The following is a 16,397-nucleotide window of genomic DNA, read 5'->3' as shown; positions in this document are numbered from 1 at the left end:
TAATATTTTCAATGAAATTAATAAATATATTGATTTAAAATTCATTGTTGACTGCAATTTGCTATTAAACACAATATTATGATATAATAGATGAGAAAAACATTTTGTTGAATTAAGAAAGTGATTTCAATTCCCATGAGTCTAATGTGGGCATTGGTCTCAATGTTTGTATGGCTGTCATACCACTGCTTTCAAATACATTGAATATATTGTGAGAAACACTCACTTCATAGACATAGCACTGTAATATTGAAGTGAATATAAGGCAATACATATGAGATTACAGACCATTGAAGGCATTCATTTGAGATTTTATTTTGCTTTCCACTGCACTCTTCACACGATATGTGAAGTCAATGCAAAAATTGCTTTTATTGAGAGCATCCGTTCACGTATAGCGAGTGGGACCGACCCTACACTTGCATTACTGCTACACTATTATATTGCCTGGATCTGCTTGGATACCAGTTTTCAATACAAACCATACAGGTATACACACAGGTATATGCATTGACAACACTAAACTTGATATACAGTATATTATACGCACATATGCTATACATATTGATAGGACCGCCTGCAAGTCACGACACTTTTCATGATTATTACATTCAAAAGACGTCCCCATCAGAGACTAACATTAGGGACATTATATTTGCTGAATATTTGCCGATAGATAGACACTGTTAGAGACACCAAAATAACATACATTTCTCACACATTATGTCATACTTAATGTAATTTTAATGCACAAATATAATCAAATTAAATTACTAATTGTCTATTAACCAAAGTTTCACAAATATTATATAAATAACTTAAAATAAGTAACTTATATTATTTATTAATTTGAGTTAATTACTGAAATAACAACTTTAAAAATTAATAGTCTATTAAAATTAATATTATTAAATTGTATGAATATAGTTCATCAGTTCACTATTAGGCGAGGCTTTTATTTAAATAATTTGGTTTAAAATTTAAATAAAACACTAAATTTTAAATAATAAACTGAGAAATAGTTTTAAATATAATGGTTTCATAAGGCTATAATTTGTGAAACAATTCAATTTTGCATTGATATAAAAGATTATAATAAAAATTTTACACATTTAGTATACAAAACTTTTTATATTTATCATTATATAACATAACAATAACATTATATATTTTAGGAAAACAATATTACTTTCAATGAGAAAGTCAACAAAATATTTACGAATAAATTCATAAATTATAAAAATGTATAATATATGAGAAAAACTGGACCATTCATTGAGAAATAATATTTAAAAAAAGTTTTAATTTGAATTTAAGAGACATTAGTCTCAATTGAATTTTGATGGAAGTGCTACCTGTGCTAACTGTACTCCACCCACATCTCAGTTACTACTCTATCAACTCTACCATAAAGTAGTGCATAGGTTTCGCTTCCGAGTTATATATCTCAAAGCTTTAACTTACGATAACTACTCATTGAAAGGATTGGCCGACACTATAATTGTTAATTAATGGTCACTGACTTGTATTCATAATAGTTAGTAACAAAGTGTTGAATAAAAAAGAAATTTTCTTAAATTATACGAGAAATTTTTAAACAAATTTTATTAGTAAGTTTCTATCTACTAAATTTCCATAATAAATAATCAAATTAAAATAATACAAAATAACAATATTAATTAACTATTTGTAATCTATTAAAAATAAATCTTTTAAAAATTGATTTATATAGATATTTAAAAAAACACTTCAAAGTTATTATAGTAATTTTTATTATTAATCTTTTTAATAATAAAATTTAAATGTTATGTTTTATAAAAACCAAAAGATTTTAATTATAATAAAATTAAAATTATTTTTTAATCCTACAATGTAATTAACACAAATTCTTAAATAATATTTTTACATAAGAATTCACAGTTTTTTAGTTATCATTTATATGATATATTTATTAATATTTCATTTTAGATTAAGCTTATTCACAATTAAATTTAAATCATACAATTGTTAATACATTTGTAAATCATTTACTTATAAAATTTTATAATAAATTATATAAATGTTTCCTGGAATATTTCAAAGAAATATCTACATGTTCAACATTATAACATCTAATATTTTAATGCACATTATTCACAATAGAAATGTTTTAAATTTTATTTTGTATAGCATTTCCAACTTATTGTTTATATTTATTGTATATTTATATATCTTTCAACACACAAACAACAAACTACTTATGCTTTAACCAACCAAACCACTAAAAAATTGAAGACTATTTACAATAACCCAAGTTTATAAATATTAAGTAATAATAACAATAATAGATAGCTTCGGGACATTATATTAATTTTTTTCATAAACAGTTGTGCATTATTTTTATGTTTTTTCATTCAATAATAATAAACAGTATTATAATATGTATTTTTATATATTTATATTTAAACTTTATTTTCATTGCATTACATGTAAGTGGAGCTAAAGTGAAGAGCATATTATGTATTATATTGTTTAATAGCATGTATGGCAAAAATGAAGACAAATGGAGGGGTTTCGCACCATAGACTCCATTCAAGCTTCTGATGGTTTAATACTGTCTACTCAGAGACTGTGGACTGTGGGGCACAACCAACATATCTATACATTGTATATACCTGTCTGTATACAGTATATACCTGTATATACCTATGTTTGTGCTTTAAATATATCTTTTTCACACACCTTAAGCTATTGGCCTAAGAATATGTAATACAACAGATGTCTAACAGATGGTCTCTTTACTTAATATCAAAATAATTTTGGCTAAATATAAATAAATTGATGCAAATTATGTGAATATTACAAATGTTTTTAGATTAAATTAGTATTATTATGTTGACTATTACTTACGTTTTTAATCATATGATTGCGATTTTTAAAATTTAAGTCACTTTTATTCATAAGAAAATTAAATAATTAAATAAAATTGAAAAATGCTTTAATTTATATAATAATTTTTTATCAAACTTTAGACGAGACAATTTCATGTAATAACCAGTTTGACTGTTTGAATTAGCACAGGTATGTATAATGTGCTATACTGTCTCTTCAATGAATCACAACTATCCCGACATTTCCTGTAATTTCATCCGACACTTTCATTTGTTATGAAATATATTGTCTATTTATTGTTTATTAAAATACAGGATTTATATAATACTGTATTATATAACGTTGAGATGATTCAAAATTTACATTCAAAAAAACGAAACAATAAAAGCAATGTTTTGCTTCACTTATTTGCTATTTCTAACCACAATATCTTAGATATACTAGACCTGACACATAGTTTATATCAATAATATACATGCAATTCAATTGTTATATATTAAACAAAAGTTTTCAGTCAAAAATATATTACATTTACCAAAAATGACAATACGTTATTGTCATTCAATTTTATATTCAATGTCAATTATTACAGTAAATTAAAATTCATTTATTTAATTTATTTATTTTTTTGGTTATTTACAAGTCTATTGAAATATTAGAAAATTTTAATTGCATTTCAAACAACATAGAATTTGTTTAAAAAATATAATGAAAATAATTATATTTTAAAACCAGTTATAATTATCATAATATTATTGTAAATTTATATTTTCTTCTGAGAAAATTAATAAATCGTTTTTTAAATTATTAAATTTATTTTAATGAGATTTTTAAATTTTATTTATTTTTTATTATAATATTTTATTATTATATTACATAATTTGATTGACTATTAAAAAAAAATGTAAATAAATTATCGTTGTTTTGCCAAAAATACTTAAATAAATATTAGATTTTCCGACTTACAAATAGAGATGGACAAAAAGAAATTTCTCAATAATAAATTCCTATAGAAATTTTACTTTATTATTATACTATAGGATCCCAATACATATAGCTATTGTAATACTATATTTGTGAGACATAATATAATGTAATTAAAGTATTATACACAACTCTACTATACAAATTAGATCCCTATATATAAAATAATTAATTATAGTTATTGTAAAAATTTTATTCATTATTTTATTATATTTTAAGTTTAATGTAATTAAATAAATTATTTTTTTTGTTTTAATTGTTAATTTAAATATCAATAATAATATTTAATTATTATTGTAATTATAATATATTGTAACCAGATAACTAATATCGAGAGGACAAAATTAACATGGGTATCCTATAGACAGAAATTTCTTTTAGAAACTTTCTAGAAATCTTTCTTTTTTGCCAACACTACCTATAGAGCAAATGTAAACCACTCAATGCGATACCACACAAAGTTTCATATAATGTATAACATTATATGAAACTCATATTTATTAAAATTACAAAATCCCACACTTATAATACCACACTTGAAGTGTCCAATAAAACTATTATTTTATAATCTATTTATCTCAACATTAGACACGTTCGCATCAACAATATTACTAACAAATTGTATATAATCAAAGTCATCTTAAATATTTAATCTTATATCATTGTTGTGATAATTTAGTTTAGTTATCTCATTAATTTTATAAAATTTTTCAAGTTTGAAAGTATAAATTTAGTGTCGAAATAATGAAAATTTTATTAATTAATATTATTATTGCTAGTTTTTCATACATTTTATTTAACAATACATTAACAGTAAAACCAAATGAGTTAAATAGACAATTAGTAAAGTTATTATTTAACAAATATATTAACAAATCAAATAACGATAAAGCAATGGTGCAAAATGTAAGACAATTTAATCTTAACTATTATATACTGAAATTAAATTATATATAATACTGTTTACTATATATTATATCAATATTTATAATACTTTATTTTCAAAAAATAATATATTATTTTAAAATAACTTAAATAAAATAATTATATTTTGTTTTTAAAAAAATAATGATATATCATATTTTATTTAGGTTTATAATTATTTTAAAGCAATAAAATATAATTTGCTATAACATGTTATTAAAAACAATATATTTAATAATTTAAACTTTGATATTCAATAAATTTTACTTTTTTATTTTAATTTAATTAAGTTACTTTATATTTGTATTAAATAAATAAATATGAAATAAAATAAAAAGTTTAGTTTAAATACATTAAATACATAAAATAAATAAAATTGAATTATATATTTTATTAATAGGAAAATTAAAGCTTTTTAAAATTTTTATTTTAGTAAATATACTGTAATAAATAATAGAAAATATATTATTTAAAGCTATTGAAGTGAGACTATTGAATAAACAATGCCTTAAATGAATTGAATGGCTTTTGTTAAATAATTTTTAAAACATATTAAATTGACTTTTTTTTGAAAAAGTTTCTTAAGAGACATAATATGTTGGCTTCAAAACAATGCTATTATTTTGCGATCACTCAATGGTCTTATTCAACGCATATAACACAAGAAAATAGGGATCAACTCGTAAGACATACTTTAATATTTCATTGAAATACAATTACTACAGTATATTAACAATATAAAGTGTATAAACATTTTTAGTGTCTATTTTTTTTATAAATTATGATTGTTTTTCTAATAGTTTTTAATTTTTAATATTATATTTTCGTACAGTATATTAACAATATTTATTATTATGTTATACAAGCTTATCATTTATTTATATTTAGACACATCATTAATAATTTGATTAGCATTAAGTTAAGCTTAATCAATTATTAGATTAATCTATATAAATGAATGTTTTGTATTAAACAATAAAAATACACATATTATATACAATTTATATTTTTAGCTTAAATAGTCATAATAAAAAAATAACAATAAAATTTTAAACACAATTAGATATAATGATATCATTTAATTAATTGATAAATATATCTGTATATACATTATATATTTATAAAAAATGTTTATAAATTTTATAGTGTTACAAAAGTGAAAATTAAATTAGAAACATTTAGATAAAGTTTGATTTAATTATTTTTATCTAAATCATATAATTAAAAAATAAATGCATTTTATTTTAAGCTCAATGCAAGTCAAGTATTTAATGAATTTAAAAGACAACAATCTATTGAAGCAAAAAGCTTTGATTGGACTAACATTGATGACTATACTCGCAGACAGTTAGAAAAAGTATCAGTTATTGGAACCGCTATATTGAAGGGTCAAACAGCACTTAAGGTGACCTCACTATATATATTCAAATAATGATAAATTAATTATGAAAAAACATTATTATTATCAGTTTTTTAAAGTTTTAAATGAAATGCAAACAATTTATAGTACAGCTAACGTGTGTATTCAAAATAAATGTGGATTAGAATTGGAGCCAGGTACTTTAATTTAAATTTTTAATGTTTGTGCTGTATTTGAATATATTTAAAAATATATAATGTTTTAAATGATAAAAACAAAGATTTAGTACAAATAATGGCCACTTCTGACAATAATTCAGAGCTATTAGAGGCGTGGGTTAAGTGGAGAGAAGTTTCGGGTAAACAAATGAGAGACAAATTTATAACATATTATAGTTTGGGTAATAAAGCGGCAAAACTTAATGAACTACCAAATCAAAGTAATTGTTGCTTTTGTTTGTTTTTAGTTATATTTGTTATATTACATAATAAACATAAAACTTTTAAAAGCATAATAAATCGTTTAATTAATTTTTTTATTAAAGTTTTGTTTTTAAAATAATTGATATAGAGTTTGAAACATTAGCTGATCTCTGGTTATTTCAATGGGAAACGCCTGATATTAAAGAACAGATACACAAACTATTGTTACAATTAATGCCATTTTATTGCAAACTTCACGCATACGTTAGAATCAAATTAAATGAATCAATGGCCGGGAAATTGTCAAATGACCTGACAATTCCCGCACATTTGTTGGGCAATATGTGGGCTCAACAATGGACTCATACAATGAAAACAGTTAAAGGCGTTGATCCTTATCCTCAAATCCAAACAATCGATGTGACCATTGCTCTCAAAAGACAAGTTGCTTATACCTAATCATTTGAAACATACATTCAATTCAATTTCTTAACACATTTATTTGTTTTGTATTTTCAATCAGAATTACACTTCAAGGCAAATGTTTGATCTTTCAAATCAATTCCTCTATAATCTAGGATTATATCCAATGACTGACAAGTTTTGGAAAAATTCAGTTTTTGAAAAACCAAAAAATAGATCACAAATGGTTTGGTAATTAAAAGTTTATAAAATTATTATTAATACAAATTTATAAAATTTTATTTTTATATTTAAATAATATAACATAAAGAATATTTGGCTGTTTTAAAAACACTTAACAACTTGAAAACTAATTAATAAGTTTGAATTTCTTAATAAGTTTTAAAAATATTAATTTGTTAAATGAAATCTAGTATTTTCTCATTTAATTATTTTGCCTCAAACACTACTATTACATAAAGTTATTTTATTTTCACTACTTTTAACATATTTTTATTGAAATAATATTTTTAATAATCTATATACCTGTATAGTAACTGCATATTTTAGAGTTTATATAACATAATATTTAATAAGTTAATTACTGGATATTACTGGTAATCACATTTAATATATAACCCATTAGCACTACTTAAAAAATTATTTATTTTAAAAAAGTAAAAATTATAATATTGTTAAATATTATAAATACTATATAATAACAAGTCATATAGTATATACAGAATATACTACTCTGTATATGACTTGCTATCATATATTAATAGTATGTAAAGTATATACAGATATATTAAATAATATTAATTTTTATAGAAAAAATAAAAAAATAGTAAAACAATACTTTCAGTATTCGAATGAATCAATGGAAAAATTTAAAAATTTAATTAATAATATAGTAGTATTTAAAGTTATATTTTTATATACATATAATAGTTATTATAAGCTAAACTTATGTTAAATATTTTTACAAACATCACTTTCTGATTTTTAGTGGACTATATTATATATTTTGAAAATTCTAATAAAAAAATATAAAATAATATTTAATTCAGTTATTAGCTCATTCAACACAAAGATTTGCAAATTATCCAAAATGTTTGTCTAGCAATTATCATTGGGATTTATAATGGAAATTATTATATATAAAGTAAAATTATTAGTTTAATTTTATTATATTTAACAATTGTTTACATTTAACACCAAAAATTATAACCTATTAGAATTATATGTTTTATATTAACAATTATTATAATAATTATAAAAGTGAGCATTTTTATATTATACTAGTATATTGACATTTAAAATGTTGTTAATATTTATACAACATAATATAAAATTTTATAAGTTTGCAAATATATTACAAATTGAATATCTTTAAGCGATGACAACTTTTATTATTATACTTTAATTACTTTATGGTCTTCAAGTGATTTTTAAAAATTTAATTAAAAAAGTTAAACAAAAGACAAAACAAATAGTTTGGTAATAAATAATTTGAAAATAATATTAATTAAGTTTATTGTCAGTCACGCGTCTGCCTGGGATTTCTATAACACAGATGACTTCAGGTATGTTTACAAATAGTTATTGATATTAGCATTCAATAAACGTTACATTAATTTGCAAATTATAATTAAAAAAACAAAAACAAAAACCTTATACCAGAATCAAACAGTGCACTCAAACAGATATGGATAACTTTGTGAAAATACATCACGAAATGGGTCACATCCAGTACTTTATGTTATATAGTCATCAGCCTATAGTCTTTCGTGAAGCCGCTAATCCCGGTTCTTATCGCACAACCCTTTAGACCGATTTATTTCTTATTATAGACTTTTCTAATTATCTATATTTAGGTTTTCACGAAGCAATTGGTGATGTTTTGGCTCTCTCTGTATCGACACCTAAACATCTCAACAAAATAAAATTATTTCATTTAAATAATTCAATTGATATGAATAAAGTTATTATTAAACATCAATTACAGATGGCTTTGGATAAAATACCACTTTTGCCATTTGCTTATATTATGGATAAATATCGTTGGGATGTCTTTTCAGGAAAGATCCCAAATAATTACCTCAATAAATATTGGTGGCAATTAAGGGGACAATATCAGGGTATATCACCACCTGTTAGAAGAAGTGAACGTCACTTCGATGCCGGAGCTAAATATCACATCGCAAATGGTGTCGAGTATATTAGGTACAGATTATACCAAAAAGCAAATGTATTAACATATCTAATAAATATATTAATTACTACTAAATATAGATATTTTGTATCAATTATACTTCAATTTCAAATACATAAAGCCCTCTGCAGTTTTGGTCAAAAAGATGTTCCGCTCTATGAATGTGATATCGATGGCGACAAAGAGGCCGGAAATAAGTTGAAGTATATATTTCACTAAAAATATATACATTATTTCATTTTAAAATTACTAACTATTGTAACCAATACTATGATATACTGTAGACAAGTGTTAACTTTGGGATCTTCAGTTAAATGGCCAAAACAACTACAAATGTTAACCGGAAATCAACGAATAGATATTAAACCAATGCTCGACTATTTTAAACCTTTACAGCAATTTTTAGACAAACAATTAGCCGGACATCATATTGGATGGAATTTTAACGGTATTTATTAATTATATTAATAAAAAAGAGTTGTTTTCATTAATATTAATAATACTTAGATTTAATTATTATTTTATGCAAAACTTTATTTTAGTTAACGACTACTTTGAATGAAACGATGAAAAAATATTTTGTTTTTGTTTCTAATAATAATTTGTTAAATATCTAAAGGTATAAAAAATTTAATTGATAAAAACTTATTTTTAAAATAATTATTAAAAACAAATTTTTTATTATTATATAAGAAATTTTATTTATTTATCATTTCTTACTTCTTGTTAATTGTATTTTTTAAAAGATATTATTTTTTGTAAATTACTATTATTTACAATTTTTTATCAGCAAATAATATCTCCAATACTTCACTCTATTGGCGATTGTCTTAGATTTCATAAAATGAGATCAATTCCTCAAGTTATGGTTTAATAACAAAAAAAATGTCAGCAAATAATACCTGTAAATATTATTTAATAAATGCATAAAAAATAATATAAAATATAAAAATAGGTCAAAATTAATCGAAAATTTATTATTAAATATTAATTTATAATCAACATAAATGACATGTATTTAATTTTTTTATTATAAATTTAGATTTTTATGAATATTTAATTCAAATAGTTTTTGATGTGTGAATTCAAACTTAAGTTTTGAATGCTTATGAAAAAATTGAGTTTAAGTATTCACACGAGTAGTCTATAGTATATATAATACACATTCAATGTTATCTATTTATGGCATTTCAATGCATTTGATTTGCTGCCTCTTTTTAACCATTATTATCCACAATATTATCACTTATTTATAAATATAATATTAAACTATTTGATGTAATTGTGACAATACGTGTCGATCAGTTTATAAATATTTGGGTTTAGATAATCACACGATGACTGTATGAAAATGGGTTTACATTATATTATACTGTATTTTAGCAAACAATGCAATCCAATGTTAATTCATAAAATCAGCTCAAATATGATAAATATCTTTTACACTGAAGGCATAAACTTATCGATATTATATATATATATAGTAACCTATAAAAGGTAATAAACTATTATAAAAATTTGTGTAATTTTTGAAGAGCTTCTAAAATTGGAATTTTATTTATTCAATATTTTATTCATTTTAACTTAATTTCATTATTATTATTCAATTTTTAGATTAAATAATTATAAATTAATTATTCCACTATTTGTTATACACATAATTATCTAATTTAATAACAATTTAAATTATCTAAAATACAAATCCAGTACAGTACTGTACATGTAATAGACAGTATAACCATAATATTAATATTAAATACATATTTTTCAATAATATATTGTTTAAACTATATATATATTAATGTTGTATAATGTAGGTATTTAATGACTAATTAATAAAATGTTAATATCTGTATTTATTTATTTTATATGATCAATTATTTGACATGAATATATTATAAATACTTATAATAAATATTTTTAAAATCTTATTTTTATTATAAATTAATTTCTATCAAATTTAAACAAAACTTGAACAGTAATACAAAACTATAATATTTAGAAAAATTATACATTGTTTAGAAAAAGTATACAATTATACTATTGTTTGTCTACTATAATATTATAATGACCTGTCTGTCAAATAATACAATATCATATAATCTTGTAGTTATGCTAAAATAATTATAATGACACAGATTCATTTTTTATTTTTTTGACATAATATAAAATTATTAACTATAAAGTATAATAATAATATGCATAAAATTACAATAAAATTGAATGAAATTTAATTGTTAAATAAATTAATTAAAATCTTGTCTTGGTTAATTTATTTGTCAATTTTGTTTAATAATTTGAATAACAAAAAAATTACATTTGAAAATTGTATGTTTCACTTTTTGATAGTGATTTATATTAGTATTTTTTAGTTTTTCTAACTTTAATAAACTTATTTATTAATATAAAACATTATTTTTGAAAATTAATGTCGAATATAATAATTTTGTGTATAATTAGAGCAATTTAGCCCAAATAAATTCAGTGTATATGTACTTATTGTCCCAAATTATTTCAACGGTTTTTTATTACATAAATAATCTTTGCTTTATATTAAATATAAGCTTATGTTTTGTTTAATGTAATGCTGTATATACTAGTACAATATATATATACTGTAATAATATCCTAATAAATTATCTTAATTATTATATGCTTTTGTTGCACAAAACAGATATTTAATGAATTCAATAATTTTTGTTTAGAAAAATTAAAATATGAATGAATATAAATGATAATTTAAGTGATATCTAACTTTGAACTAAATATTTGTAAAACAATTATTCGCTAAGATTTATAAAATTATTTTTATATTTTTGGTTTAATTATAAATATTAATTATTAAATAGTATCTTATTATCTTATATTAATATATAGTTTAGTTTATTTGCTGTATTTTAGTTGTTTTGAGGTATATAATCAATTAATTTAATAAATAAAAACATAATAAGTTTTTGCTAGATATTACAAAAATGTCAACTAATTAATGTACTGTAGGTTACACTTATTAATTAATTAATATTTTATGTTATATTATATATAATTTAATATTATTATATTTAATATATATATATATAATAGCATTTCAAAGTAATATATAAATTCTAATTACACTTAGAGTTAGAGAGATTTCTGGAAAGTTTCTAAAATAAATTTCTGTGTCTGTGATCTTCACATTAATTTTGTTCTATCGAAACGTATTTGTTATTTTGAAACAATTTATTATAACTATAAATATTAACTAAATTTTATTAGTAGTATTTTAATTAATATTAAAAAATAATTTATTTAATTCAAATCAATTATAAATAAAATTTTACGAAAACTAATTATAATTGATAATTATATTACTTAGACATCACTTATGACAACAATTAGTTATTAATAGTTATTAATAGTTAACTCGCGGACACCAGTGTTTCGGCACTTAATTAATACATTCATTAATTAAAAAGTGTTAACTTTTTAAATCTTTTTAAAATAATTATAATTATATTAATTTTATAAACAAGAATCCCATTAATTAGTGTGTGGTGTATATTATGTATCAACTATTTGGTTCAACTATTTTTATCTTTAATTAACAATTTAAAATTAAAATTTTCAATGTTATTTTTTAAAGATTCTTTTATTATTTGTAATTGCTCAATTGTTAATAATACATGATGCATAATAACTTATTTAATTGAAAAATAGTTTTTTTAATTATAAATAATTATATATTTTAGCAATTTTTATTACAATATTAATTTAAACAAAAAATAACAATTTAATAAAATATTTAAAATTAAAAAATTACAATCGATTAATAATTAAAACCATTTTCTGTAATTTTTCATCATTTTTAATGATATTAGCTTTAGTTACACTAATTTTGTCCATTTGTAACAAAATTTCTTCATCTAATACATTGAGTTCCGATTTGAATGGTTCTAAAGCCTCCAAAGTAGTTGTTCGTGACTTTTGCAATAAATTCATATTATTTTTATACTCCTCTCGCCATGACTTGAGCTCAAAGAGCATGGAATCGATGTCTTCCTGAAGATAATCGAGAATCTTTGCTAAAGGACTGGCCGTTTGACTCAATGATTGTATAGTTTGTCGTAATTTCTCGATATCTTTATTGGTTTGTTTTGTAATCTTCTTGTCATTGTTGGGAACATCTGATGACTGATTGCCTTCCAATTCTTTTTTAGTATCGACTAATTGCTTGACTAGACTTCCCTTTTGGATGTCATTATTGGTTTCATAATTCAGTTGTTCTTTAGTTTCGTCGTTTTGATCATTCGTGATATCAGTCGTGACAGTGAATTCTTGGTCGTCATCGGTGGTCGTGTTTTCAGTGATCAAATTTTCTACTGGTTTTGCATTTATGAGACGTAACTTCTCTTCGAGTTCCGCCTCAATGATCTTATTATCTTCAGTTGTCTTTGTTATAACTCTGGGAGGAGCGGGACGTGAACTACTGGGTCGAGCACTGCGCTCGAGACGAGTTGGGGGACCGACTGTGCTAACGGTCTCTGTTTTGATATATAATTTTATTCAATTTTATTTATTATATTAGTTTATAAATATTTCTCTAAATTAAATTTATTTTATATAACTTTATAATAAAATTGTTAAAAAATATTTTTTTTCAAATAAAAATCAATTTAAATTATGATTTATTCTATTGTTAAAAATTGAAATAAACTTATTTTTGTAACATACTTATCAAGTTTTTTTTGTTATAAACTATTACACAATAAATTATTAATACTATTTTACTGTAAATTCATGACATAAGCAAATAAGATAGTCTTTTATAATACTGTTACCTGAGTTTTGAATGTGATTTAAAGGCAACGCCGATACTTGAGATCTGGGTTTGACAGTCTTTACCCGAACCGGTGATGTCTTTTGTTCGACAACTTCTTTATTGTTTTGTATATCATTAGGTCTTTCATCCATTTCTTTGTTAATATAATCCTCTCTATTATCACTATTAGTTGAGTCTGGCGTTGGCTGTAATTCCATAGTACTTCCGTTTGAAGCATTTGTAGTCATCAGCTCTGGCTTTGATTGTTTGTCTGAAATGTTTTTTGTTTTGTTTGTCGACAGAAGAGGCGATGCCTTCTTGTTTTTGGCCCCTTTTGGTTCAACTGATGGTTTTATGGTATTTTTGGGCTCACTTTTAGTTGCTTTCGTTTCTTTCAAGTCTTTGCTCTCATTCATCTCATTCTTTGTTTTCTTATTTGTATTGTTCTGACTCTTTGTTTGTGAATTCAATGTTTTCTTTTTATTATTATTACTATTATTGCTATTAGTTTTGCTATTATGAGTATTATTCATATTATGATTAGTCACGACTGTATTGTTCCGTTTGGTCGGCTTTTCTCCGTTCAGTACTCGTATGACAGCATCGGACGAGTCTTTATTATCAATGATAGCTTTGGCCATCGTTTGTAACCATTCATTGGTTTTATCGCACTCCAGACCCGCAACTATTTTAGACGGCTTTGCACTCAAAATATCGCCAATTGTCAAACCTATTAAATATTTAAATATAACAAATATACAGTACATAAAAATTTATATTCAATGAAAAAAAACTTTTAAAAAACTGATATATGATATATATATATACTATATATAAATGCCAATTCAATTAAATTTTTAAATTTTAAAGATTGAAATTATAAAACTAATAATATATTGAAGTGTAATATAATATATAAAACAATGAGAATTATTGGACAAACCGGTTGTGTCGATGGCTTTCTCAAGAAATACAATCTTCGCCTCCTTTTCCTTAACATTCTCTGCATTCAAATCATTGACTGAATAGAGATCTTTAAAAAATCCATGATTTGTATTAATCTATTGATTAATTAAAAATAGTTTAATAAAATAGTTATAAATGATTGAAACAATTTTTATATAATGATATCAATAGTATTGATAGCACTATAGTCTTACACTAATAATCAAGTCGTGAAGGAATCTAAAGGGAGGTCTTCTCAATAGTTTTTCAGTGATCACCGGTTTCTTCACTACTTTACTTAACAACTCTTGAGTTTGTTTTACTAGTTTTGCATCAATTTCTGAACTCATTTTGTTTTTCTTCACATTTAATTACATTCAATCATATCTAATGACTAAATAATTAAATTATTTTATTGTTTTGTTTTCTATTAATGTGTTGCTATGCGTTACACAAAATTAATTTATAAGTTATCCAATAAATATTATATATTCAAAAATAGACATTATTTGTTATATTTTATAACTTTAATAGATAAATAATATTTATTTTATAAATTGAACTTATTCAAATAATATAACATACATTTTTACATTTTTAATATATTTGATAATAGGATGTCATATATATTTTTAAATATATTCAATATTTAAGTTAAATTCATATATTTTAATAAATACATCTCTAATATAAATCTATTAAATGAAACTTAAGTTTTATGAATAAAATATTACCATTAATGAAATTATTCAATTAATGTAATAATAATAATACAATAAATAATTTAATGTATATTTTTTAATTTTACTTACGGTTAGTACTGTATTTACAAAATAATTAATATATCGCAAAATGTATTTATAATAATAATTAGAAATTAGTAAAACATAAAAATTGAATTAATTTCATATAAAATAATAAATAATTACTAAATTTCTTATACTTTTGATAACTTTGTTGAAATTAATTTCTACATTTATCTAATGTAAATCTTAATATAATATACTGTAGGTATTATCAAATTTATATATTTAATATTTATACCAAAAAATATAATTGTTTTTTATAAAAAATCTTTATTAAAAAAATATCTTAATATTTTTATAAATTTAAATGTTATGCTAAAAAGTTAGGTATAGATTATTATTAAAGATTTTATGTCTAAATTTTGAGCAATGTCAATTAATTTTTTTTAATTGCAATATTCTGAACAAATATTTTAGAAAATGCATATAAACTTATTGCACCATCTAGGTGAATTTGTTTTATTAATAAAATTAATATAATAAATTGCATATTTAATACATGTAATGAATTTGATATTTAACTTTATTAGTTAATATTTGAATATTTTGATATTATATGATAAAAATAATTTAATAAAGCATTTTGTAATTCATTTATATTATATTCAAATATATTTCAATTTCATATAATAAATAATAAATATATTATATCCGTCTGTTTAGTAACTAA

The 16,397-nt window shown here is 21.6% G+C and overlaps 2 protein-coding genes across 2 annotated transcripts; one reads left to right on the top strand and one right to left on the bottom strand.

The window, feature by feature from the left end:
- The first annotated feature begins 4,749 nt into the window (after window positions 1-4,749).
- Window positions 4,750-9,749, top strand: LOC128960288 (angiotensin-converting enzyme-like). Its single transcript, XM_054306361.1, has 14 exons — window positions 4,750-4,761; window positions 5,357-5,461; window positions 6,029-6,184; window positions 6,261-6,336; window positions 6,420-6,578; window positions 6,710-7,005; window positions 7,085-7,215; window positions 8,508-8,549; window positions 8,647-8,771; window positions 8,841-8,878; window positions 8,972-9,189; window positions 9,259-9,381; window positions 9,463-9,626; window positions 9,721-9,749. The coding sequence occupies exons 1-14, from the start codon at window positions 4,750-4,752 to the stop codon at window positions 9,738-9,740; spliced, it is 1,665 nt and encodes a 554-aa protein (XP_054162336.1). The 3' UTR covers window positions 9,741-9,749.
- Window positions 9,750-12,973: 3,224 nt separating this feature from the next.
- Window positions 12,974-15,327, bottom strand: LOC128960287 (TRAF3-interacting protein 1-like). The gene is made up of 4 exons (XM_054306360.1): window positions 15,137-15,327; window positions 14,920-15,037; window positions 13,996-14,706; window positions 12,974-13,698 (listed from the first exon to the last, which is right to left on the bottom strand). Exons 1-4 carry the CDS (start codon window positions 15,269-15,271, stop codon window positions 12,974-12,976), a joined length of 1,689 nt encoding a protein of 562 aa, XP_054162335.1. The 5' UTR covers window positions 15,272-15,327.
- Between the last annotated feature and the right edge of the window lie 1,070 nt (window positions 15,328-16,397).

Source organism: Oppia nitens, unplaced genomic scaffold (genome assembly GCF_028296485.1).
Source record: "Oppia nitens isolate AA-2021 unplaced genomic scaffold, nextdenovo-longstitch-racon4-pilon3 scaffold4_pilon_pilon_pilon, whole genome shotgun sequence".
NCBI lineage: Eukaryota > Metazoa > Arthropoda > Arachnida > Sarcoptiformes > Oppiidae > Oppia > Oppia nitens.
Note: the sequence above shows the minus strand (reverse complement) of the source record. Positions and strands in the feature narration are given on the sequence as shown.

Coding starts and splice junctions, on each gene's coding strand:
- LOC128960288 (XM_054306361.1), top strand. Junction 6,337..6,419: donor TGGATTAGAATTGGAGCCAG/GTACTTTAATTT, acceptor ATAAAAACAAAG/ATTTAGTACAAATAATGGCC. Junction 6,579..6,709: donor TAATGAACTACCAAATCAAA/GTAATTGTTGCT, acceptor TAATTGATATAG/AGTTTGAAACATTAGCTGAT.
- LOC128960287 (XM_054306360.1), bottom strand. CDS start 15,271: ATGAGTTCAGAAATTGATGCAAAACTAGTAAAACAAACTCAAGAGTTG. Junction 15,038..15,136: donor TTCACGACTTGATTATTAGT/GTAAGACTATAG, acceptor ATTAATCAATAG/ATTAATACAAATCATGGATT. Junction 14,707..14,919: donor GAAAGCCATCGACACAACCG/GTTTGTCCAATA, acceptor AATATTTAATAG/GTTTGACAATTGGCGATATT.